This window comes from Pomacea canaliculata, linkage group LG6 (assembly GCF_003073045.1).
Source record: "Pomacea canaliculata isolate SZHN2017 linkage group LG6, ASM307304v1, whole genome shotgun sequence".
Taxonomy (NCBI): domain Eukaryota; kingdom Metazoa; phylum Mollusca; class Gastropoda; order Architaenioglossa; family Ampullariidae; genus Pomacea; species Pomacea canaliculata.
In genome coordinates, this window is record NC_037595.1 from 14868115 (window position 1) to 14895154 (window position 27040).

Here is a 27040-nt window from a genome sequence, read left to right on the forward strand (position 1 = left end):
TGTAGCGCTCGATGCATGCAGTGCCAGTTGTCGTGCCTGTCCGTGGTGGGGAGGGAACCGACACTTATTTTCCTATCAGTGCTTTAATCATCAGATAGGGGCCTGTGATCTCCCAGACAAGCCCCCGTCCTGCACCTCGCTGGGGTCCGCGCGGGAAACAATGGTGGTCTGGTGCCCTTGGACGATGTCATCGAGAGAGAGAGAGACAGGGGGTTGGGGGAGTAACCGCGCGCCTCAAAGGGGAAAAAAACGTTACAAGTTGATCACGGAGTTGACGGCCCTTTCGCACAGCGCTACTTGAGAACAATGGCCGAGCTAACGTTACAGCACTGCCGGTCCCTGCTCACCCATGCTTGCAATCTTCCCCCCTCGGTTCATCAGTTTAGGACGGCAGTTAAGTGGATTGAGCAGGTATAAAATCTTAGTGTGCGCTTAACGGTGCCAACCGAAAAAGCCCTTGACGACCATTGCCGAGGATGACGGACAGCGACCACTGGGCGGCTACACTATAGTGACGTCACAACATCAAGCCGTGTCCAGAGCGGTACGCACGCGAACGAATAAGTAAGTCGTGTTCACTCACCGTCCTCACCTGTCACCCGACTATGCTTCATTCTTTCCTTCTTTTATTTATTTATTTTTTTCTGTCTGTTACGACTGTTAATGTTATAATTATAATGTTATAATTATATTAGTCGGACTTTTATATTGTTTATATATCGTATCTAAACTTCTTTACGTATGTATATAAAAAGAGAGAGAGAGTGAGATAAAGGACAGACAGAATGTGAGACACAAAGAGAGACCGAGACAACGAAAGAAAAGAAGAATTAGAGAAACGAGAGCGAGGAATACAGTGGGGACGAGTTAGAAATAGAGAGGTGAGAGAGAAAGGGAGAGAGAGAGAGGAAGATGAAGAAGAGAGTAGGGAGAAACAAATGAGAGCGTGAATGCGGGCGTTAGTAACAAGCCTTCGAAGCTAGCCTGTAGCTGTTACAAGCTGGTTGTATGGCGACCCTGTAGTACTAACTAGCCCTGTAGTAATAACAAGCTAGCTGTGAAGTCATAACAAACTAATCCTGTAGTAATAACAATGTAGCCCTGTAGTAATGATGAGCTGGCTGTATGCGGACCCTGAAGTAACGACAAACCTGAGCTATGATGATGACAAGTTGGCCGTTGGTGATGACTGGAATAACCAAGTTTAGTCACTTAGTGATGATCAGCTGTGACCTCTGGTCCAACAGCTGCAGTTACTGGCAGGCAAAGAAGACACTGCTAACTGCTTCTTCTTGCGCTTACCTAGTTTCCTAGTCTCGGCATAGCTTACATGCACTCGTCTTCACTGCTGGTGTGACATACAGCCAGTGACTTCGTATGGTGTGACGTTCTGTCCGACTAGTCATACGCTGAACAGCTGGTGTGACGTTCTGTCCGACTAGTCATACGCTGAACAGCTGGCGTGACGTTTGTCAGAGTAGTTAAATTGCTTAACAGCTGGTAGAACTTCAGGACATTTGCGATGTTTTTTCTGCCTCACATATGATGCACATGTTTGGATTTCGTGATTATAGTGATTACTGTAAGTCACTGAAGGTGTATATACAGGGTTAGTCAACATTTCCACGTATTTCACTGAAACATATCTGTTAACGGTCACAAACACCTTTACTGTGGTCTTCGCAACTCTTCAGCAGCATAATCCAGAGATTTTGGCAATGTTTGACTATAATACAAATTTTAATTTGAAAGCTGTTAAAGCTCACAACACGACTTCTAATGTAATTCTCATAGTTGCACTTGCAGCACAGGAATCTGTTTGACAAGGTCCCTGCCTTGTCCGTATTACATATTATACAACTAGTGTCCCTTGCCTACTTTTGTCTCGTGTCGTCTCCACCCTTTGCTTGACATCGACCTTTGACCTTTGTGCAGGACTGTGTTATCACACCAGTGAGGATATTCACGATATACCCACGATTCTCACTTTCACCTGATAAACGTGACAATGAAACAATCATTTTAGAAATAAAACTCCATCAATCTCAAGGGAGTGGATGATACATAAGCAGAAATAGAAAAGTAACATAACAGTAATAGCAAAGTAACACAAGCAATCATAGAACAGCAGCATAAGCAGTAAAAGAATGTTGCTTGTTGCCGTGAGATTTGTTTACCTCTAATTATTTGATTACGAAGAGATTTTACCACCTTGCTACCAATTCCCTTTCCCCCTTCTTCAGGTTCCATCCTAATTATTGATCTGATTAAAAGAAAAGCATTTTTTTCTGGTTATTTAAATGTTGTCTTAGCCTCTAAAATCCTAAACCATTCAAGCTACTTTTATTTTATGTTAAAGATTTGAAAGAACTAATTCGCTGATCAATTATGACAAGCACAATGTAGTTTTACTCCCATAGAAAAAAAAAATATTGCTATTTTTATGTCAGTTTAAAAATGTCTGTGTGTATTCGTGTGAAAGAGAGAAAAAGATCAAGTAAAGAAAGAGGAAGACTGAGAGGGAAGAGAGTGAGATCAGAAAAGAGAGGGGTGGGGAACAGTCTACCTTTACCCGGGATACCCAGGGTTTCTGTCCTAGTGCACCACCTGTTCCAAGCAAAGCAATCCCTCTTGATTAGACTTCAGCTTTGCTAAACGAAATTAACGAAATGTATGAACCGGATGATTGATCGCTAGGCAGTTATAAACATATGGTAGAATATTGCCTTCATATTTTCCACAAGCTGCGCAGTTATCAATCAGAGATCAATGAACACACCTCACCCTCCCCACAGGTCTGCTTAGTGTCTTACTGTCCTCTGTGCTGTCCTCGCCGTGTTCATCGACTTGCTACAGGAGGAGTGCGGGCAAAACTCACTGAATAATCCTTCAATTTGAAAAGCTTTGTCAAATGATTGCTCTGTGAGTGAATGAGTGAGCACGCGCATACTTTAGAACATTTGAATTGTTTTTCATCTTTACATCTCTCTCCCTTCTTTTACCCAGCCTGGCCCCATAAAACACCCAAGTCATCGCAGTTGCAGACGACCTTTTTCCGCACACTCGCCACCTCGTGCACCCGGCCACTAAAAGTTCGCTGCCATTCCACGTTGAACTGCTGGTCGAGAAATATTTCCTTCGACCTGTGTCGTCCATACAGCTGCACTCATCCTTGTAATTATTCAAATTCAAATGTTGTTTCAGTCGTGGTGGCTGTGGCAAGAGTGGGTGTGGAAGGGGGGACGTGAGGTTGGCGGGAAGGGTGTCGGGATGTGTAGCAGAGGTGAGTGGTGGAAGATAGTGTTACCGGAAAGGAAAACTGTGCAGAATAACTCTTTGTCCTCTGACGACAAGGCAAGATCGAGTGTCGAGATACCACCCGCCCATGTCCTTGTTTGCCGCTACTGTTCCACCCGATTAACTTTCTCTTTCCTTCTCTCTCTGCTTGTCAGCAAAGCGACCGTACTGGTGAATATCTAACATACCTGGCTGGAAGTGGCTGGCAAGCATTCTTTCACATGCCGAACTGTTACAGCTGGCCGAGTGCACAGCTCCCTATTGTCTCTGCAGCTGTCAGTCTGGCATCACTTGCATGCACAGCTGATACATTGATCAGGCAGTATTGAAGCCACAGCCATCAACATTGTTCGAGAATTACTCGCACTACATTCAATTTCTCGCCGCCGAAAACTGCTTCCGGTTTGAAGGCAACCAAACACAGTGACGTTTCTTGTGCTGTCCAGTGACGTAGCATGCTACACACAGTCGACTTGAGGTTGCTCGCCTGACCCTCCACGCATCAGAGAAAACTTGGAAATCTCTGCTGACCGACTCCAGGTCGAGGTGACTAAGGTGAGTTACTCCTCGTCTGAAGTATCTCACTCCTCTTCCCTAAACACAATCTCCACACTAGAGTACGGGCCACTGTGTTCGCCGTCATCAGTCGTCGTGGTAACAACATCCATTTTAACGGTAGACAATGCTAGTGATGCCGACTGGGCAATGAAATGAAATGAAAATGAAAACTGTCATTGCTGCAAAGTGAGCAAGTATTTGTTATGACAGTGAGGAGTTTAGTCCTGAGGACTTTTACATTGAAGATTGTTAAATCGTGAGGATTGGTAGCTTTGATGGTGAAGAGAATAGTAGTCTTACAGCTTTGCATTTCATTATTCATTTATCTTGGTTTTACTTCTGAAATCCTCTCTTTAACAGAGAGTGATATAATAAGAAAATACAATTTAACAATTATCAAGGTCGGTAGTGTACTCTATTGGAAAATAAAATGCTTCCACTTCGGGTTATGTCAGTGTAATCTATGATTTTGCACCAAAACATCATCCACTGATGTAGCTGGTCCTGCGCCAGCAACTGACCGTCAGTAGAGGTAGTCTTCCTGTCACTACGAGTGTACATGCCAAGGGGTGGTGGGCGTTAGACAGATATGTCTTGTACGAGTAGCAAATGAGACTTGAAATGATTTATACTGCATGTAGCTATCCTGACAGATGAAATACAGTTGTACTGACAGACACAGCTATAGGACAGCTAGGTACAGTATGTGAGGGGAAAGTGTGTGGTGCAACATGGCAATGGGAAAAGTAGCTAAGTGAGGCGAAAGTGAACTGGAGCTGATTTCAAAGAAGCTATGAGTAGAATATATAGCTTACGTGAGCAGTACAAGTGGGTCACTGACAACACCACGGGCAACACCAACACCCAGCGCCCCCACTCGGAGATGCATGAACGGGTACGTGCGTGCGGGGTGTTGTGAGTGCTCGATCGTGTCTTGTAAGCTTTTTTAATAGCCAAAGAGCCTCTTACCACAGACCGAATGAAAACATGCCATTGCTGTTTTCTCTGATGGTCTGTTTTGCCCCCCACGCTGCTTCAGGTCTCCTCCCTTCCGCTTTCTTACCCCGTCCGACTCTACTCCAGCTCTCTCTCTCTGTTTGATTGTTACACACACACACATATACACACACATACACGTAAACTCAGTCTACCAAACATTATGTCATCTAGCTATATTTGAACACTATAATCACAGACATGTATAGGTGGACTGCTGTCTGTCTTCCGAGACCAACACTTAGCCTCTTGCGAAGTTCTCCGCTGTTAGTCTCGGCGAGCCTAAACATAGAATGTGACTAAACCGGAAGCTTTGTAGCCTAATGTCTCGTTTTAGTAATTAATCTGAAATGTGAATAAACTGGAAGCTTTGTACACAGCTGCCTCGTTCTAGTAGTGAACAACAACAACAAAAAATCATCTGACGGCAGTCCAGTAATACAAGTTCGTGATTTAATATATTCGATACCACTTGAATGGGCCCGATAACCTACAGATAAATATTTAATATTCTTTTACTCTCTCTTCTCTCATTCCCTTCTTTTCTTTCCTCCCATCTATTTTCGTTACCTTTTTATCCAATTTTTTTTTTGAATTTTTCTCTCCCTCCCTCCCCTCTGACCCCCGCCCACTGTCTTGGTGGACACGAGGCCGGTGCGATTACATTTAAGGTGGCAAACGAGTTGTCCTCGGCGCTGATGAAAACAAGTAATGCCCACAATCTCCTTCAATAGGCCTGACAGTTCCGAAGGCTGAGCACATTTCCTTTCTCTAGGCCGTATTTTAGTTGCAGGATGTCCGCTCACTTAGCCACCAATCAGCGCCATTGCCAAAGCGGCTTTTCATTGTTTTTCTCTTCGGCTTGTTTTCGAAGCGAGTCCTTGGCTAGCAAGGTCTGCTTTCAATGGAGTTTTCTTTTCACCTCTGATAGAAAGATATCTGTTGCGCCATTAACCCTGAGTAATTGATTTTGACTTAGCTGCGCCTGCGTGTGCTTTTACTCCACTTCCGGCGGCGCAGAAAACAAGAGCGTGCTTGGTTCTGGATGGAGGGTGATGAACACAGCTCGCCGCCGCCTTCACCCCAACCTTACTCCACCGCATTGTGGAGACTGCCACACCGCCCTCACCCGACCTTACTCTGTGGTGACTGCTAGACCGCTCTTTCTTTCTCCCTTTCTTTTTTTAAAATTTTTTAATCGTTCTTTCATTTTTGCTGGCTGACCGTCAGACATTTATACAGTTTTCTATGTGGAACTGGTTATTATGAATCAGCATTCACAGCGCAAACAGATTTTCGTGCAGCAGCTGATCCAGGTTTTGCCAAGATTAGCAAATGATGAAAACATAAAGCACAGACAAACTAGGGGTTAAATCTCAAATGGCATAAAAATTGAAAACCCTATTTTTTAGTGTAAAATAAACTGTCACGAAGAGTGGACCCGAGTCACAAAAGGCGATAGAGCATGTAACATCGGATGTAAGTAGAGTGGGCAGAAGGTTGGAGTGGGTACCTGGTAAAGCGGGTGGTAAGAAGATGCGGGTATGATATAGAGTGGGGAGTGAGCAGAAGCGGGTAGTGTATAGGGTGGACAGTAATGTGAAAATGGGTAATGATTGTAGAAAGTTTATTTTTCTCCTTTCTGAATTTCTCCTTGTTGGAGTCTTGATCTATCTTGGTGCTGTTAAGTAACATCATTAATTATAATGTTAAACTTATTTGGATGGACCTTTTTAAAATCATCTGAATTCAGTGTAGTTTAACAACTGAATTCCTGAAACTTAAACCAGAGGGACACCATATGTTATTAATATGTGTGTGTGGGTTTTTTTTTCTATACACTGATTATATAGTATGTTAGTTATTCTTTTCTTGTGTGCACAAATACAATACCTCTTCACATTCTGTCATTATGACCATAAGATTACACTAAACGTGGTTAAGATAAAGTTTGTGCAATTATAATAAATATTTATAAACTTTTTCCAGTGAATCTGGTCAAAGTCGCCCTGCAAGTCTTTTATAGACATTTATTCATTTGTTGTAAGATCGTTAAAACCTCCGTTACCTCCGATGTGTTTCACGAACATCAGGTGCAGAACACCGTCATTGCAAGTATTCACAAACAGCAAAAGATTCATTTGAACTGAAAACTGCGGTTCCTACTTGCTATGACACATTTGGCAGAGAAAAGCCATTTCGTATCGAGTTTAAGGACTAGGCTACAGAACTTTTACATTTTATTTTATTAAATTATTCTGCCTCATTGCCTGCCGCAGCAATATTTCGCTTGCTTATCCTGTTCCTGAGCACAGGTAACTAGAGAGGAGTTACTGCTCTGCTGAAAGAATAAGAGCTTTCCGAAACTACTTGGAAAAAAGTGCAGATGATGTTTGTTTTCTGAGGGAGCTGAGTTGTGATGATACTGTTGTTACACTACATGAAAACATTCAGGTGCAAAACTTTTTAACTTATTTTACCACAAGATGTTAATGACTGTTTACCTCATCACAAGATGTTATTTCCACAATATGAGTGAACAGCCCCATTTTGTTCAAGAGAGTAAACAAGTAAACAAACATCAACATTTTTACCCGCGCTCAGAATGTGATCACTTGTGCACACTCCTTATGCTGGGTTAATAAACAAATCACTAATGACTCCAGCTATCTAGTCAGGGTACTACTCATGTCGGGTATATAGCCAATGCACTGGTGATTCCTGGAATCTGACAATCGTACTACTGACATAGGGTATCTAGCCAGTTCAGTATTCATGTCGGGTATGTAGTTTTCCTGCTAGGGCTACAGATACTTTATTGATGTCGGGTATCATGTTATTTGGGTTATTGGTGTCGGGTGTCAATTGTACTATTGACATTGATGCGACCATCGCTAGATCGGTGCATCACGTGACGTCAGAGTTGATGGTGTCGGGTACAGCGGCGCGAGCGACATCATCCCTCTCGGTCTCAGGTGTCTGGTTTCGATTCTGAATTGAAATAATAGATCGCTGAAAAGGATGCTGGATGAGTTATGATCGCAGTCAGCTGATCCTGTTGAAAAATAGGTTTAAAAAATATTCGAACTTGAAAAGATGATGCGTGTCGTGGTGCTACTGATGTCTGCTGGTCACAGGCACCTGCGAGGTTCACCTTCTAACGAGAGTGTTACTTCCAGTAGTCGAGGCGCTGGCTCGCCCCACGACTGCCCACCATCTAGTGACACTGGGCACCGCACAAACATGCCATCTCACCCGCATACCCTTCAACAAACGATTCTATTTCTTACTAAGCATGTGATAAAAGTAAATCCGTCGAATCTCGGTGGCTACGTCATGTTTACGTGGAAGTGACGTGACTGTCATGTGGGACAAGTGAGGCCATGCCTTGTGTGTGTGTGTGTGGCTTTTGCAACACATCGTTGATTGTAACAATCAGAAACAGAAAAAAGTGTTGTGATTGTAACATAAAGCGGGTCAAGATTTTGTTGAGAGGTTACAAGCGCGAGAAAAGACTGGTGGGCGTATATTTAAGCACGAGTCTCGTGCCACTTCATCAGTATCCTTGGCGGTTAGATTAGTTTTCGCATCTTTTTGAGGAACTGGGTAGTTGGTGTGTACACACTGTAGAGTCTATTAGTCAACAACAGGGGAAGGTGGCTGGACCACTGGCTTCACCACAGACCTTACTGGCTCATCGCTTCTTCTCTCGTCATTCCGATAGGTATGTCCATTTCATTCTTAATTTTTCCTTGTTATACCTGTTGTCTCTTAAAGATAAGAAAAATGTTTACAAGCGTTTTGCGATCACATGGAGAATCATTCCTAGTTTCTGTCTTCACTTCTCTTCTTTTCTCTTTCTCTCTCTCTTTCAACTCACGTATGTGTTTGTGAAAGTGCATCTGCAAAGACTCAGCGTTTAGTGACGACTGATAAAAAAGTAAGAAGGAAAGAAAAGATAGTCAAGACAGCAGGGCTCTTTCCTATAAAGGTGACTAGGCCCTATAAAGGTGAGCATGACAAGTTGACTAGGCACTAACCATTGACGGGGACCGTTACTGTGGACATTAGGGACAGGGAAGGGAAGAGGAAGATGATGGAGAGATTAATGAAAAGCAAGATAAAGGGCATCCTGAAGATGCAGACGCCTGGGAGTCTGTGAGTGTGGAGATGAAGTTACGCCAGTTACTGGTGGGTAGGAAGTAGTGGTCGGCGTGTACATGCTGAGCTGTGGTGCAGAAGGTACATGTGACAGGTAAACAAACGTTGTTTGTCCTGAAGCATGTCATTTCCTTCACTCTCACTTTGCGGGTGATATGTAAAACTGTTGGACTGAGCTGGTTGTCCGAGCTTATCTGGACACACTGAGCTCCATCCTCCGCTTCATGCTGCTGACGTCATGACAAGCCCTTCTCTCTCTCTCCCTCGCGCTCGCTCGGATGTACCCGCACACTCACCATCTTTTTCCCACGGAAGCTCCACCCCTCACGCAGTCAATACTGTAGAGCAGCTGTCAATCACATGATGCCCACCCTCACCTTCTTTGAGTGGTCCGCAGGGCTCGCTTATCGTCCCTTAAGCCGCGCCCACATGTTCGCTGCGTACCCTGTCTCGCAGTCTAAGACCCCACCCCGGGTACAAGGTAAATGCACTGCACACGGAGACCAAGCAGTGATATTTGTGGTGTGCCGCAGTTGCCACTAAAGTCGGTCTTATCGTCTACCTGGCTGGCGGCGACGACAACAGCTTAGCGCAGCCCACTGTGGCGTGGCCAGGTAGGATCATGAGGCGAGCGGCTGACAGTGACCAACGCCTTGCTGACTGATACCTGCTGACCTCGGCAAAAACATGGAGCAGGCCAAACCGGGGCCAAACGAAAGCCCGAAAGTCAGTCATCATCACCGTTCGTCTGCTTGCCTTGACGCACATTAACGGTGACAGCAAACTGTAAGTGAAGCGGCCAGTCGGGTGCTTACTGTGGTCGGTGGACACCTGGCGAATCACCAGCCACCCGAGGAAGCGCGGTGACACAGTCTTTGATTGTCTGTCGACTGGGAGAGATGAAGTCCGCCGGAGCATGACCAAGTCACCTGCAGTGCCAGTCTCCAGAAAATACCTGATGTTTCTTGTGGCTTAGACTTTGACAAGTGTGTTCAGACCTCACTCATCCGTGGGCACCGGAAGATGATTTCAAATGAGTTTAAGCTTGTAATTAGTTCCAGTTAACGACTTTGCTATTTGGTGTGGATTCGGCTACATTATACTGCAAGGTGTCTGCTCATCCAGGTACGTGTTAGTAAGTAGTTTTTCTCTTCTTTTCACCTCTCCTTCTCTCATGTGCCTATTTTTATGTTGAGTATTTTATGTGCGTATCATGGGAGGACATACAAAGATTGAGATAAAAGAGAAAGACCGACAGACCTACTAGATGTTGCCCTGTGGTGTAGAACAGAGTGCTATAGTGGAGAACTGCTGGCTACTGCCTTTCGTACCACCGGGGTAACAGGACACTACACCCACAAGGCATCTGGTGTCACAAGGAAGTGAAGGAATGTGGCAGGGGGGGGGGGGGCATGGCTATGGTCCTCAAAGACGGTTTTTAGTGTGAAATTTGTTGTTTGCGGCAGTGTCACCAACATTGAAAGCTTCTGTATCTCGCTCGGTTTTGTTTTGTGGTGGTAGGTGTCATGTTTGTCAGCTTTACAACTGGCATTTCACTAAACTGCCCAACTTTGATGGCTTCTCATTTTACTTATCTCACCAATTTCCATATTTAAGCATTAATTCTCTTAACATCTTGTTTGACACAGTTACACCTGTAAATGTCGTGTATAGGGTAGGCATGAAGATAGTAGCACTAGTTGACTGCTCTAGTCATAGCACTATACAGGCCACATTGCTGACACAAGCCAGTGACAGTCCTCATCACTGACACAATCAGTGACAGTCCCTCATCACTGACACAAGCAGTGACAGTCCCTCATCACTGACACAATCAGTGACAGTCCCTCATCACTGACACAATCAGTGACAGTCCCTCATCACTGACACAAGCAGTGACAGTCCCTCATCACTGACACAAGCAGTGACAATCCCTCATCACTGACACAATCAGTGACAGTCCCTCATCACTGACACCAGCAGTGACAATCCCTCATCATTGGTTGGTTTGTTGGGGGTTTTTTTATAAAGAAAATGTGACCAAAGGTGAAAAGGTGAAAAGGAGATTATCGTTCAGGAATGACCTGAGTACTGAAAAAAAGTTGCGCAGCATTATAAGATATATTTAACACAATATTGTGTGCTGTTGCATTATTAATGTATTCAGCACAATCAACTTCCTTATGTAGTTCTGCATTATAAAATATACTAGGTACAGTATGCTTCCTATACTTTCTTCTCGTGTTAATTTATACACTGTTTTAGTATTTCTTCAATATTTCATTTATTATTTTATTTATTTCATTAATTGTATCAGTGAAATATCAGTCTTAACACAAACCTGTAAACACAAGAAGAGACCCACCAATAAGAAAGTGCCACACACGCACACACACAAGCATACACAGGCATACACGCGCGCGCTCATGTCCTTCCTCAGGCTTTAATGACAGTTAAACGCACTGAAATACATTCAACCCCCTGCTTTAACATTTAATGAAACTTGTAGAAAAAAACAAAAAAAGCACATTTCATACATAAAAAATTGCCAACAGAGAGACCTGTATATAAATCGCTATCAATAGCTGTAGAGGTTACAGAAAGTGATATCAGTTAATAACTCGGCAAAGATAGTTGCATCAACAGCCAGACCTGTGAGAAAACTGATATAAAAGTCTACAAGTGTCAAGAAGTGTTTATCTTTACTGCCTGTAGGATGTGAAAGGTCAGCTTGTCGAGACATGGGTATCAACAGTTACAAACACAAATACTGAAATCAACTGTAAGACATAAATAAATAAATACTGTTAGTCCCTGCTTATGGCTGAGAGAAGAGTGGGAGAGGGGCTGTGGATATTCGCAGTATTTGTTCATTCACATGTACTAAATCATTTTTTCACTTGTTTAGTCAGTCTTTCATTTACTTGTTTATTTATTTTCATTACTCAATCAATTCTTTGTTCGCCCATCCGATTCATCGCTCATTCATTTATCTAAAGGTAAGAAGGGGGCAAACCGCCAGCAAATCTGTACAATCAGACCTGTGTAGGTATGGGACATCCTCATCTTCTGGCGGTCAAATGAGTTCCAAACTATAATTATCTGGAGGTTATAAAACGTTTAGCCAACCTTCGACAGATATGAACTGGTTTCTCTCCCCCACCTCATGGACGAGGGGCAGGGTAAACACGCGCGGAGTTTCATCAACACAACCTTTAATTAACTTAGCGGCCTAAGTGCCAATACACTTGTCGACTTTTATCATCCGGGCAAGTCAAGCAATCGACAGGAAAATTAAAATCGAAGCAATACCGCAAAGCTCAAGATATCATGCTGCACTGCTTGTCCGGGGGAGTCTGTGTGTGCGTGCAATTTATTTGCGGGATTAATTTTTCCTGGCGCTGGCACACGAGGGGCCTTCATTACTCTGGCCACCACCCCAGCCCCTGTACAGCAGCAACAGATTTTGCTTGGGAGCGATGAAGCGTCCCCTGAACCCTCCATCCCAACACTCCACAACATCAGGTTAATATGATCCTGATGGGAGGATCAATTAATACCACCCACCCACCCAACACCAGGTTAATTTTACCTTGAGGGAGATGAAGCGTACCCAGCTCCCATCTCCAACACCAGGTTAAAATTAATCTGATGGCGGTTGAGAGGGCGCCAAATGTAGGGGCCGTTTATGAAAGGACTCGTCGCTGATTGGGGAATTCAAACAATAACATTCAGATTAAGTCGGGCTCAGATCCGTACAGTCGGTGGAAAAGCCAGCTAACGAGGGAAGAGAGGAAAGTATCAAGTGCTGAAAGTGTTGATGTCAGTGTTGATGTCAGGAGTTGTGATAAACAGGAGGATAGCGAAGGAGCAATGTCTGAAAGAGGTCTGGAAGCAAAGTGTCCACGGAGACCATAATGTAGGCTGATACACATGAACTCCACCCTTCCTTTCTTCCTGTAAATATGTAAACATTTACCGAACTTGGTCAAATTTACTACAATATGCAGTTAGAAAGGTAATGATAGGAATGTTTTAAAAAGTAATTTGATAATTTTTAACAACAACGAGAAAGCTGTGGACATGTAGTGAGCATTTTCTGGAGCACGGCTATGATGCCTCTGATGAAAAACTAATTACAGGCGCCTGTAGGCAGAAAATGAAAAGAACACGAATGACAGTTTAAAGAGAATGATTGGCAAACCTTTTGCCGAGTGAAAATCAATGGCATTACACCATGCCGCCTCATAATTGCTTCACTGATGAAGTCGGGACGTCACGGTGGTCGGGAAGATAATTTGCAGAGTTTGAGACTTTGGAGCCGCGTGCATTAATGAAGGTAAATCGAATCGGGTGGAAGTTGGGGGTAGATAGGTGGGAGGGTCGATGTGAAGGCACACACGAAATGGCGGCTATTAGTTTATCCATTGACATGGCGGTGTATGATTAGCTAGCGGGAGGAGGAGGGGAGGTCGCTGTGATTGTCTTGGCGTGTTGATGATGACGGATAAGGCTAATGGTGGTGGTCGTAGCAGTGACACAGATGGAAGGTATTAGCGCCATCAACAACTCCCTTCCCCCCTCCAAACCCCGACACACACTCCTACAGCCGCTGCTGCATCTCATGCGCTTGCCACCGTCCATCGGGTTGTGAGCGGCTGTGATTAGACAAGCGGTCAAATCAGATGATGAACAAAATCTGTCACCACAGCCTTTTCAAGTGAGACCTCCATCTTTATTTATTCATTTGTATTAATTAAAGAAAGGGCAGAGGGCAGGGGGGTGGTGCAGCTGCCGCGCCTCGTTTTTCCCTCAATTCGCGGCTCAGCTGTCGTCACGGCACGCGTTTTCCACCTTTGATTAGTTTCCCTGCACGAGCTCTGGGTGCGCGTTCACAATACATAAACGCTGCTTTCTTACCGTTAATATACGACGGGTGCGGCGGCTCGCTGGCTATAAAGTCATGGCCCCCCCCGGATGTCGCCGCCATTCTCACTGCCCACTTCACTGTCGCCAGCCAGCAAGCCGCCCGTCCACCCGACCTGCCTCGACAGCCTGTCTTCGGTTTCTTCAGTGCCGTGTATGTATCGATGTAGCATGTGTGTGAGAGCATTGTATCTGTGGTTATGTAACTCACTCTGGTTATTTGTATCTGTGGTTATGTAACTCACTCTGGTCATTTGTATCTGTGGTTATGTAACTCACTTGGTCATTTGTAACTGACACTACTCACACTGTGACTCACTCTACTCACACCTCACACTTATTTTTGTCGCTTGTGGAACTCACTGTTCCTCACATTACCATACGGCAAAAGATTTGTATCATCTTTATATCGCATCCTTTTCATAATTTCAGTATGATTGCTATGTGTGTTAAGCTTTCTGTCTGCTGTTGTCATTGTCTTGTCTCATGGTTTGCTGATATGTTCGTCTTTATTGCTATTTTATTCTTTATGTAAATGATAAATAATGCTCCTTTTGTCGCTTTTCTTATTATCGTCGTTTTCATTACTTAGTGACTAACCTACGACGTATCTTTTTATTTATTATTATTATTATATCTTTTTTTCCTTATCACTATTGACTTTCCGTATTTCTGTTGAAATACTGTTCTATTACTACTAGTACTGCTGTATCAGGCACTGGATTAGTTTCCAAGATATCCTGTTTAACTAGTGCTGATTCTCCTATTTCTTATTACTAGTGTTTTCTTATTGTTGCTGTGTTTGCTTTTTCCTATTGTTTCTCTGGTCGTTGCTGTTAATCTTATTACTACTGTTTTCCTAGTGCTGAATTGTGTTGTATTGCTGTTTATCTGACGACTCCTGTTTTCCGGAAGACTGCTATTTCGGGCCTCGGTTTTTCTGATTAGAGTTTTCTGGTGACGATTGATTAGTACTTCTTCACCTTAACAGATTTAGATAATATTTGTGTTTGAAGAGGGTAGAGTGTGTTTGTGTGTGTGTGTGTGTTTGTTGCTGTGTTTTTGGTGGTAGTGGGCGGTGATGATGTTTGTCTCTTTGCTTTTGTTCTTATTCATTTTTTGCTCTGATATACATCCACTGCATGACTGGATTGTTATGAATGTTTGAATTGTCATCGTGGTGACTTTTGGTCCTCTCTTCATTTCTTTAAATTTTCATTTTTATTTGGCATGTGTCCTGTCTTCATATTTGCTGCCTGCTGGCATCAGTGATGTTTTGTATCCTTCATGTAGTGATGGGCCAACCGAGTTAAGTTTAAGCTTGAAGCTGGATATGGAGACATGCGCGCGTGCAAACACACACACACACACACACAATAAACTAGTTGGAGAGAGTCAGTAGTTCCTACCCGGGATATGATGGATGGCCTGCCCCAACTCATCCCCTCCAGCCTCCTCATCTCGTACGGCTCTGGGAAAGGAGATAACTCGGCAGCCTGTTTCCAGCAGGACAAAGTGAGGTTGCCGCGGGGTGGCAACTATGTAAGAGGAAGAAGAGCGGAAGAGGAGCCGTTGATAACCGTGAAATATTGAAACACCCGCCATAATTATCAGGGCGCCCTAGGATTTCACGTCTTGTTGATTCACGAAGCTGTCAGAGGATAAAGGTCGCCTAACGGCTCGTAGAGAGTGTGTGTGTTTATATATATAGTGTCAGAGAGGAGAGTGGCCAATCCGCCTGACCCATAGATCGTTTTAACATCTATTGACAATAGACCTTACATAGACCAAAGGTCTATTGATTCTATACTACAAAACCGACCGGATATGTGACGGCCAGAGCAAACAGTCGCCGTGGTGTCTGACTTTTGAACATTTTTCAAGTTTAGAAACCTTTAATCATTTCATATACGATATCAACATAGTACTATTCTTCCGAGTCAGTCTTAGGAGTCAGCAGGAGGCAGTTATGTTGAGCTCGTGGCCATTTTGTTCATCTTCAGGAGAACCTATGTGGATAAACTCACGTTTCTTATGAACATGAAAGTGTATTATTTTGATTAGATGATTTTATGTATCGTACATATAAAGCTCCCTCTCTCTTTCTCTCTTTCTTCCCTTGAACATCTCCTCCCTCTTAGTCCCAAGTCATTTGGACTCGATATCTCGTCAGTGTCAATACCGGGTGAGAAGACCTCAGCGCTCGAAAGAGCCGTTTTGTAAACAGTAGGATTAGTTGTACTTCGGACTTTGCTCGAGTTTGAACATTAGGAAACTGCCTTCAGGTTAAAATACAACCACGGCAAGACACCAACATCAATCAAAAGGCGACAAAACTAAGGATTTGGGAAAATAAATATGACAAAACGAGAAACCTTAGTGGGTTCCAGTGACCTCATTTGTGTATTAAAGCGAAGTAATGTGTGACTTCTCGTTAGTACACATGTCACGCGTAGTTTACTTCGTGATACCATGGACGTGTATTTATGGACTGATGTCTGTATGCCGAGACTCACTCTTGCCTCTTGCGAAGTCATCCGCTGTTAGTCTCGGCGAGCCGTAACAAAGAATGTGAATAAACCGGAAGCCATGTCGTCTAATGCCTCGTTTTAGCAGTTCACTGGAAAAAAAATCGTCTGCCAGCAGTCCAGGGATATTAGTTCGTGGTGATACAGAAAATGCGACAGTGGACACGTTTCTCAGAATATTGTTCAAGTAATAAAGGTGTACATAGGTCCAGAAAGTGTGACAGCGACGGACAGTCATATGTCGTGTCTATCTTTCAAGTTTCCTATTGCTGTTCATCGCCGTTATCATCATCAGTTCATTAGCTGTTTAATGACCTAGTCAAGACAGTTACAGCAGCTTGAGTGTTCATAGTTCTGCCGCTCCAGGACTGCTGAAACCAGCTTTCCGGCTTCAAGTATTGTTAAGATTTATTAAGAAATGGCGAAACAAGCTTCTAAAATAACAAGAGTTCATGATGTGTAGATATTGCATCTTTGCCTTATTTACTTTCTACAGCTGACTACAGACAGCGAGTGTTATCTGAGATGTTACTGTGCAGATTTACTGATACATCCACGCTCCTATTCCAGAGGCACGCAGTCCGTGCCAAGTCCACCACTGCCCCACACAAAACAAAGAAAGCAAATGATGATGGTTGACTATTTCGCTCTTTACTCTGGCAGATCAATGGAGGAGAGCTGGGAACCCAGCTGTCTACGGGAGGAGGAGTTCGAGGAGTTCTGCGTCTACATCGTCAACGACAGGCCGTGTGAGACAGTCTGTACCAACAGGGCCCAGGCCTCCCTGCCGCGCAACCTCACGCTCAAACCCTCGCGTGTAAAGCCGGGGGTAAGTGTACCCTGTGAGGGTGTCATGTGTCACGTAGTGTGTCACGTGTCTTGTCAATGTGTAGTGCGTCATGTGTCGTGTCACGTTGTAGCTTGTCATGTGTCGTTCACATATAAATAATTGAGGGATCACGGCCTGCACTGAGAGGTGAGGGAAAAGACAGCAGTGACGTAGGAACAATGCATCCTCAAGCAACTGAGGAGACAAAAATGTGAACGTCGTTCACTGTCACCATGGAGTTTGCCCCTAATCCCCCACTTTCCCCAAAGCCGGGCATCTTCCTACACCACTGGTAAAGGGTCATCGCTCATCTGCGCCACCAGGAGCAAGTGTCCAGAACGTATCAAACTATAATGAACAATGTCAGCAGAAGCCCCAACTCATGTGCCCATCTAACATTAGACAGTGCAGGGTAGCAGTCATTAATTTCCCTGATTTTGATGAAGGTAATACGTCTTCTTATCCACGCCAGCACAAAGTATTAACCCGATTATTATGGCAATAAAATTATTTATAACCGAGTTCCTGTCGTAAACATTGGCATTAGTGTGGCACTGCCCTTCTGACATTTGCACGATAGTGATAATCATATCAACAGGTTATCGCACCAACCACGCTTGACGGCTCGTATACATCAGATGACGGAAAACAAAAGTGTTTGGGTAGTTAGGAGGAAGGAGGGTAAGAAAACCGGTTAAAAAAGTCAAAGCACACCAAAAAATACATGATCCAGCTGCTGTTTGGTTGTAATGTGAACACGTGACCGGATGAGGCAGCTGCTTTGATACCGCAAAAGAGAAGAAACTGAAAGCAAATAATCATAAGTATTCAGTAATTGTGAAACAGGTATAGAATGTAAACTTTTCAAAGTAGACTATGACTATTAGAAAGCAGACACGATCTTCAGTTGACATGAAGGGGGCAACAACTTCTTCACGGTCTCTTGAAGTAAGTCTCACTTGCCCTGCTGTGTACTATAGTCGTGTCATCGGATACCACATTTTTCCTGTCACCAGCCTCCTCTGTCTCGACATAAACTGCGGTAGTGATAGCCCCCCTCTCCCCCCTGGCAGATATGGGTGAGCTCTCTCTCTCTCCGGGGTAGAGGGTGGGATCAGGTGAAGACGAGAAAGTTGCTATCAACTGACTGGGTTGCCAGTGTTCCATCTGGATTACAGCTTGTATCTGCCACTACGCAGGTGCTTTCCTTCTCTCATTTACCTGTCGTCCCCCCTCCTCTCCTTGCTCCCGTTTTAAAGCTGGCTATCAATTAACAGGTGTCTCTGTGCGTGTCATGCCACAGGTATCACTCTCAAAGTAACTCGCGGTAAGACGAGCTGTGTTCTTCACAGGTCGCAGGCGGCTGTCCCTTTCAGCTCGTCACCGGTTAGGTCCTACTGTCACTTTCCGACACAATACTATCATCTGCCTTTCGCCCACAGGTCCGCTTGTAGGGCCTAGACGTTGAGCACGTCACTGATGTGGGAAGTCGTGAGGCGGAAGATGGCGGCTACACGCTGCTGGTATTTTCCACTCAGAAATCCACACCACTGTCTCCATCTTCTCGTGTCATAGTCAACGTATATCTGGTGTTTGTGAGAGCTGTAAATCAGTTTCACATCTCCGTAAAACTTGGCAGTTATTTAGCCAACTAATGAAAGAGTATTATGGGCGTTGTTCTACTTTTTATTTTCTTTTTTTGCAAATCGGTCTCTGAAACTTTTGGGTTCACGATATGGTTCGACCGCCATAGATAATACATGTAACGAAATCACAAATATACACAAAGAACGGAATCAGTGATGCTCAGCTCACAAGTTCATGTTGACTTCTACCGGTACACCTACCCGAGTGGTGGTGGAACTGGTGGGAAGGGGTGTAGTATAACGAGATATCCACTGCCCTTTTCTGCCGTTTCGATTTCATTCATACTTTCCATGTCGTAAGCAGTTGAATTGATAAACCGCAACAATTCCTCGGGTCGGATAAGATTCCAATTAATTTTCACCTGAGTCTGAGAGGAATACCTGAGTGTGCTGGGTTCCACACCTACCTGCCGTACAGGGTCCACGCAGGTTTTGAAGTCACTGCATTTCCAGAAGAACATGGACCTGGAGGCACCCAATAAACACAGGGTGGACCCTGTCGCTCACCTGCAGGGCGATGGGAGAAGACTCGAGGAGCTTCGTCCACTTCGTGACATTTGTCTGCAGCTCATCGACAGAAGTAGGACAGGTAGTAACTATATACCTATCTAGCACTCAGCACTTATCATTTCGTCACAAGCATGGCTGGGACAACACGGTCACGTGGCTTTTCTTACGGAAAGATATCTTGTTAGCAAGTGACCTAGGTGACAGCGGGATGTCGGCGGCAACTGTAGGAAGTTGACAGGCCTGCATGTGATAATAATTGTGTTAGTCACATGCCTATCTTCCAGTTTGAAGCGATGTCTGTAAGGTCGATAGAACCACGGACTGATGACTGTCTGCTGAGCGAACTTCTCCGCTGTTAGTCTCGGCGAGATAGAACCATGAATGTGACTAAACCGGAAGTTTGGTGCACACAGCCTCGTTTTAGTAGTTAACTGGGAAAAAAATCGTCTACAAGCAGTCCATTAATACAAGTTCGTGATAGAACTAATCATAGGATAGAGAAACAGATAGGAACTAAGCGATGCTGGCACCTTTTCTACAAAATCTTGAACTCTCTTGCGAGCTCGAGCGTTCACACACACATTCCACAAAATCAGTTTCTGTTGTCTTGCGAACCTTACTATTGAATACATTAACAGAACGAACCTAATTGTGTTTACTGTACGATGTGAGATCACAACATGCGTGAGAGCATTGTGAAATGTGCCTACTGTGCCAACCGAGTGACTTATTCTTAGCTAGCTTCGCTCACTAATGGTGTCTTGGTGACTACATCAGGTGACATGTTAACTCTCATGTCTAACAAACAAAACGTGCCGTTCGTTTTTCCTACTTTTGTCTTTTGTGTCAACTATGAACAAAATCATTGGTGAAGCGTCACGTGGCACTGACTGCTGGACATGTGTGCTGTGTCTGTCGCCTCCCAGCCTCATCAGCCGTCTCTCTTGAGAGAGGAGATAAAATGCTACTTCTGTCCATGGTCCAGTCACTGGGTGCGGCGAGTGTTAGCGGGCGTAGTAGGGGGCGCCATCTTTTATGGTTTCTCCGCCGACCCTCCCCACTAACAAAAGCTTACCTGTAGTTAGAATCCCACGGCCGATTGATTCCAACACACCGATAGGTTTTTTTTTCTTTCTTCTTCTTTCATGAAAGGCTTTTCAGCCCCAGAACATCGCTAGCGACAGGCCTTCGCCGTCCCAGGCGGGGCAGAGCGGAAAGTCAGAGAAAGCCTCAGCAACCTGACAGTTTTCACTCTCTCACAAACATTGACACAAGCAGTCATTAAACACAGCATACAGCAGTTTGCTAGAGTGGGCCGCCGTTGCCCTCGGTGCTGGGTGTCGAGGCGGGGGCGCTTTATGGCGGCGTCAGACCTCATTGTTGGCACATGATGTGTACAGAGAATTCCACTAGTCTGCTCTTTGTCTGCCACTAACGGGCTGGGGTGCACGCAGATACTGTTGCTGTACTAGTGCAGGTCTGGAGGATGGAAACGGATGGTGCTTGGGCACATGACATCTGTAGGCTCTGTAGCTGCTTGATTTGCTGCTATAGGTAGCATCCTCATATTTCAAGTGTACCGTGACACTAGATGATCTACGAGATGAAATAATTTTTAGATAATATACGTATCTTGACATTTTTGGACCGTACTAGACATACTGCCTACAAACTGACTCTATACCTACCAGTCACCGAACCTTCAGGATTGATAATCTGAACATTCTACAAACCTGTCGCGCAATCTCAACCACACCCTCGACAAATCAGGCCCACTGACTGATACAGCCTTTATCGGATAATCACCACGGTTGACTGCATGTACGGGAAGAAAAAAAATCCCAGGTTGTTTATTTGCGAGGCTTTGACGAGAACATCTTACTTACTACCTACTATCTTGCAGGCGCTGGGCGTGTGGAGTGTGGACTACATCCCGCGGGGCACGAGGTTCGGTCCCGTCACTGGCGAGGTGCTGTGGGACGTGCCGCGCAACGAGGACAGTCCGCGCAAACACCACTGGAAGGTCAGTTCACACCAGCACCCTGTGGCACCAGCAGGCATCAAACACAGTCGCAAGATATTTCACCTGTCCATTAAGTAATCTTTTATTCAGCGCATGAACGCTCATTTGGTACACAAACATGTGCATACATCTGAGCGTGCGAAAAAAAAGGGACCCTACATTTGAATAAGAATATGGAAATCACGTGACCTTGCACTGACGAAATCATACTTGTCGTTTGTAACTAGATAACAGTTGTCGTGTGTCACGAAGTCATGTTCACCACTTGTTACGAGATATTTGTCATCTGTCATTAGATAAACTTTTTTGTTTGTCACGACCATGTGACTTGCATAACGAAGTGAGCGAGGTGACATTTTCTAAATCATTCGGCGACATTAAAATAAGCTATTGAATATTTAAATTATTTAATAAACTATCTGTCGTGTAACTGGGTGGTTTTTTTTTCGAATAATTCAGCAAGACTTCAGGATAAAAAGTAAAATATTTCTTCAGAACACAAAGCATTTGTATTTATTGTTGATCAATTCAGTACCACAAATTGCTGTTTTTAATGTCTGAAGTACGACAATTAGACAATTAGAAAGAAGTATAGCACGCACGTCGTGTAACCTAAGAGAAAGGTTGGAGAGAAAATGAACAAGAAGTGTTTATGCCATCACACGGAAATCGACAAGTGTTCCCAGATTTCTCGCAACTTTATTGCAGCTGTTTTGTAGAAGTTGCTGGACTCAGACGCACATATATATATACACTGAGCATACTAATTAAGCATTTTATTCACTAATTCGTGGTGATTCATCCATAACTCTTTTAGTTGTTTGTTTGTTTGTTTGTTTGTTTGTTTGTTTGTTTGTTTGTTTGTTTGTTAAAAGAGAGGTTTGCTTAAAGGCGACGTATTACGATTGTCAGTACCACACCTCACTCTTGCCTTGCTCATCAGAAATCTCACGGGAAATCTTGTTATCGCCTCACTTCACTTACTTATCTCTGTCTCGGCTGTAGTGTTATCGCCTCTCGTCACTTATCTTTGTCACGCCCATCTGGCCCTCTGTGCACGCTTATTGAGACCTGCTGCCTTGGACAGTCATCCCCTCCTGTCCCCAGCAACTCGGCCATACTAGCCTCTACCTTCTGTCTGCAGACGTTGTCTGTCCTGCAAGATAACCTGGATTGTACTCTGCTGTCACGCAGACGTGTGGCTGAAAACCAGCAAAGTTTATGTTTACTATAATGTTTACTATTGCCGTAGACTGTTTACTATTACAACACACACGTCTGAGTATTGTCATATGCTGTTTACTATTAACGCATTTTGTTTACTTTCGCCACAGATTTTCAAAAATAACAAGGTGTATTATCACATTCGCACAAGCAACACGACATGCAGCAACTGGGTGCACTACGTTACCATGGCGGCAGGGCCCGAACACAACCTGCTGGCCTGTCAGGTGGACCTTCACATCTACCTGTACACCGTCAAGCCCATTCCACCCAACGTGGAGCTGCTGGCCTGGTTCTCCAGGGACTACGCTGACCGCATCAACTGCCCTCTGGCATCACTGCGCTCCGCGTCATGCTCGCCTGGTAAGTCAGCTCAACGAGTGATGCTCACATGGTTTGGCATGTGCGTTTAGCATGAAAGTGTTTGTTTTTCTGTGAATGCTAATAACTGATTTTTTTTTTTTCGTTCATTTTTATCTTTTTTTTATTTATTTACATTCACTAATTTTTTCTAAAACGATTTAATCTATTTAAAAAAGTGAAAAGCTTCTCCATGCGTCCATGTCCCTGTGTCGTCTGAGTCACTCAGTCTTAATGATGTTGCAGTGTCCGAGGAGGTGCAAGGCAGCCGACAGCGCCCTCACCCCACCCTACCTTCACCGCGAGCAGCAAGCGTTGCTCACATCAAGGGCAGCCAGTCGCCGTCCACACCACCTGCTGCATCGCTGACAGAGGGCGCTGTGCAGCGGGAGGAGGCGGAACGCGTGCTGGACTACAGCGTCACGCGGCGCCCTCGCAGCCCCGCCTCGCGCCCCACCTCGCCATCCCTAATTACGGCTACTGAAATGAAGTCCGAGTCCCCGAACAGAGGAGATGCGAGTTTGGTGAATAGCTGCAATGAGAATACAAGTGCCCAATCCCAGCGCCTGTCGCCTCTTGATCCTAAAACGCCTTCGTCCCCAGCTTCTCTGCCATCAGTTTCGTCTCAAAAGTTGGTCCATCGATCTCCCAGCCCCCCATTGAGGAACTTTCCTGTGCCTACCCGCTCTGTTCATCCGCTGCCTCCAGGCCAAGACTTAGACGTGGCACTATTTAAGAATATGAGAGACAGGAGAAGTGAACGCATTCCCATGGAGCCGGAAGTGTCCGCCCCGCTTGTTCATCCTTCCCTTTTGTCTGATGGCAAACTGAAGGGACTAGAACCTGAAACGGCCTTGAGTTTTCCCACGACACACTACTTGCCCTTGAAGCTGCCGTTGTTTCCCAACAACTTCTTGATGGAGAGAAGCTACAGCAACATGCTGGACCCACTCAAGCACGAGTCACTCATGTCCAAGTACTTTGGAGCCGCTAAGATAAGCTCTTTGCCGCCAATGATAATGCCTGGTCATCCCTTTCAAAACATTTATCAGTTTTCCCCAATGTATCAGCTGACCGCAGCATCCCAGTACCCTGGTCTCGCCCACTGGCCAATGTACCCGCCATTTCCCACCTCTTCCAATTTGAGCCACGTGACCAGCACCCAGCATAATTGTCCACCTCTTACCATGCCTACCGCAAATCCGTCGTCATCTGAACAAGTGCTGAATCTCAGCAAGCCTAAGTTAGACACCGAGAACCGTGGGTACCGCACCCTGCCGTACCCGCTTAGGAAAAGGGACGGCAAGATGCATTACGAGTGTAACGTGTGTCTGAAGACCTTCGGGCAGTTGTCTAATCTGAAAGTGCACTTGAGGACGCACACGGGCGAGCGACCCTTTGTATGCAAGACGTGTGCAAAGGGCTTCACGCAGCTGGCGCACCTGCAGAAGCACCACCTGGTGCACACGGGGGAGAAGCCGCATGAATGCCAGGTGTGCGGAAAACGATTCAGTTCCACATCCAACCTCAAAACTCACATGAGGCTACACTCTGGGGAAAAACCCTTCGCCTGTAGACTCTGCTCGGCTAAGTTCACGCAGTTCGTGCACCTCAAGCTTCACCGCCGTCTGCACACCAACGAGCGACCCTTCCACTGCCCCCAATGCCAGCGCAAGTACATCAGCGCCAGCGGTCTCAAGACCCACTGGAAGACAGGCCTGTGCGTGCCACCCGAGTCCATGGCCGACTACTCGCTGCTGATCGACACGGCACTGGGGCTGGAGAAGGACTCACCCGACTGCCTGCACCACCCGGACGACGGCGTGGAGAAGTACGGCCAGTCACATGCCCCTGACCTCACAGATGATGATAGTTGTCTCAGTTCGGAGCCAGCCAATGGAAGCCATTCCGTGGTGTGCCACTCGGACGACATGGACGTGGATGGGAGTCTAGACATGTCTCTGCACTTGAAAGAAAAGGAATGTTGAGGAATGTAGTGAAGGTGATCATGACAGGAAACAAAGATCTCACTTGGGCTCAGCACGAGTAGCAGTCACGTCTCTGTGAACACTCACTGCCTTTGACTGTTCACTTTTGATAGTTCAGCTTTGCTCCCATGTTTTTGACATATCCATTGGCATGCTGTCACCATCCCCTTGCCGGTAATCACTTGACCATATACTTTTTTCAAGGGGAGGGAGAGTTGTTTTTTTTTAAGTAGCAGTGAACCAACAGCGTCAACAAGGTTCCAATAACACAGGGCGATTCTGTAGACGAAAATCACCAAGGACTGAGTGTAGTGATGTTATCCCATCCAGAGTGCTAAAATCACACATACACAGAACTTCACTAGACTCCACCCTCTGCAGCACAGTATTAGTATTTCACAAACTAAAATGACTGTCAACAACAATACTTCCTTGTCGAGCACTGCAAGCTATTTCCGTAACTTTAGTGTGTTTGTTTTTTGTTTGTTTTTGTTTTTTTTTTGTTAGTGGACTCAGGCTGTAAGTGAACGAAAACACGGGGCGAAAGCACCTTAGAATCTGTGCACTGAGATGAAAACTAGACAAACTATATATTCATGTATATTGTTTGTTGGAAAACTGACAATGTTTCCAGTCGATTGGTTTCCTGAGAAACGGCAGAACTTTGCTGTTTTCTGTAAACGGGCTTGCGTGACACACTAGGGAATAGTGTGACTGGTGTGACAGCAAGGTTTTGTGGTCACGCGTGCACCTTGGACACGCATAATGACTAGTGTCACACCATAAAGTACAGTGACACGAACACTGAGGAAACTGGTTCGTTTCTGGACTGCACGTGCTCTGCAATAATTCATGTGTGACGACATGACTGGGGTTGGCAAGTAAAGTGTCAATGCTTTCTGAACACACTCCACTGCACCCTAACTATGCTTGAGAAGTGTATCGCGCCATAACGGTCGTGATGTTGTTTATTTATTTAATTTTTTTTAAAGTTTTATAAATCTGCTTCACGTGGAGACAACTGTTACTGTGGCAAAGTCAATTGATGCAGACGTCGGTAAGTTAATATCCGAAAAATAACTTTTGTGTAAAAGCATAGATTGTTCAGATGAAACGACATTTTGTACTCGGTAGCAGTTTCTTCTTTACCAAAGAGGTCTGTCCACAGGTAATAGTGTAAAGATACTCACCATGTGGTGAGAGTCGACTTCAGATTCCAGTCTTGCCTGCACATGGTTTTGGGTGCACGACTACTCTCAGTGTGGCTTGACCACTCTTCCTGTGGCTAGGCTGCTCTTAGTAAGACTAGCTACTCTCGGTGTGGCTAGGTTACCACCCTCCATATGGCTAGACTACTCTCAGTGAGGCTCCCAGTGCAATCTTTTTTCAATTGCTCATTTCGTGTCTTTAGCAGCGATGTTTGTGATGATCACCGTGTTCAGAAAGCGTACATTGGAAATATGTGTAACTAATCATGTATAGCCATTACCCTAGAATGTACAGAAAATGATAAGAGCAAATATTGTATGAATGGGAGTCTGGTTATTTATTTGCTGATTTTCTTTCTGGTTATTCAGAAATGTTTGATCCTCTTTTCTCTCCATCATAACCATTAAATATCATCACCCACTCACAACCATAAACATTCGAAATATTCAAGTTAGCGTTTGTTTCTGGTGTACATCCTAGCGATTTGAAGTTAATGTTTTCTAAGCCACGATTTACTCACCTGATAGACTGTGTGCCGTGTGTTCGTGTGAGCTCAGCAATACTCAGAATAAAGTGTGGGTTTGTTTGAAGTGGAGTTTTATTAAAAACTATTTTTACAATTGGATATATATACATCGTTGCATGTTGCCTCAAAATGCATGATATAAAAAATCGTTTGTTGCTTATCTGTATTTGGATCCATAACCATTCCTGGCGATTAGTGACTACAACAAGGGAAAAAAAAGTCCGCATTCAGATTATATGTGTGCTGTTAGCTTTATGCC

The 27040-nt window shown here is 44.7% G+C and overlaps 1 protein-coding gene across 6 annotated transcripts; it reads left to right on the forward strand.

Annotated features, from left to right (window-relative positions):
• Positions 1-212: 212 nt before the first annotated feature.
• Positions 213-26884, forward strand: LOC112566629 (PR domain zinc finger protein 1-like). 6 transcript variants are annotated; one of them, XM_025242896.1, is made up of 5 exons: positions 213-564; positions 17130-17295; positions 21355-21474; positions 22809-23061; positions 23305-26884. In XM_025242896.1, exons 2-5 carry the CDS (start codon positions 17134-17136, stop codon positions 25044-25046), a joined length of 2277 nt encoding a protein of 758 aa, XP_025098681.1. In that variant the 5' UTR covers positions 213-564; positions 17130-17133; the 3' UTR covers positions 25047-26884. The 6 variants fall into 6 exon arrangements, with proteins under 6 accessions (XP_025098681.1, XP_025098684.1, XP_025098683.1 ...); XM_025242899.1 differs by lacking the exon at positions 213-564 and adding an exon at positions 3480-3852; XM_025242898.1 differs by lacking the exon at positions 213-564 and adding an exon at positions 8422-8575.
• The last annotated feature ends 156 nt before the right edge of the window (positions 26885-27040 follow it).

What these genes read in the sequence shown, in the direction of transcription:
- LOC112566629 (XM_025242896.1), top strand. Translation starts at nt 17,134, where the DNA reads ATGGAGGAGAGCTGGGAACCCAGCTGTCTACGGGAGGAGGAGTTCGAG. An exon ending in CCTCGCGTGTAAAGCCGGGG is followed by an intron (nt 17,296 to 21,354) that starts GTAAGTGTACCC and finishes ACTATCTTGCAG; the next exon opens with GCGCTGGGCGTGTGGAGTGT. An exon ending in CTCCGCGTCATGCTCGCCTG is followed by an intron (nt 23,062 to 23,304) that starts GTAAGTCAGCTC and finishes ATGATGTTGCAG; the next exon opens with TGTCCGAGGAGGTGCAAGGC.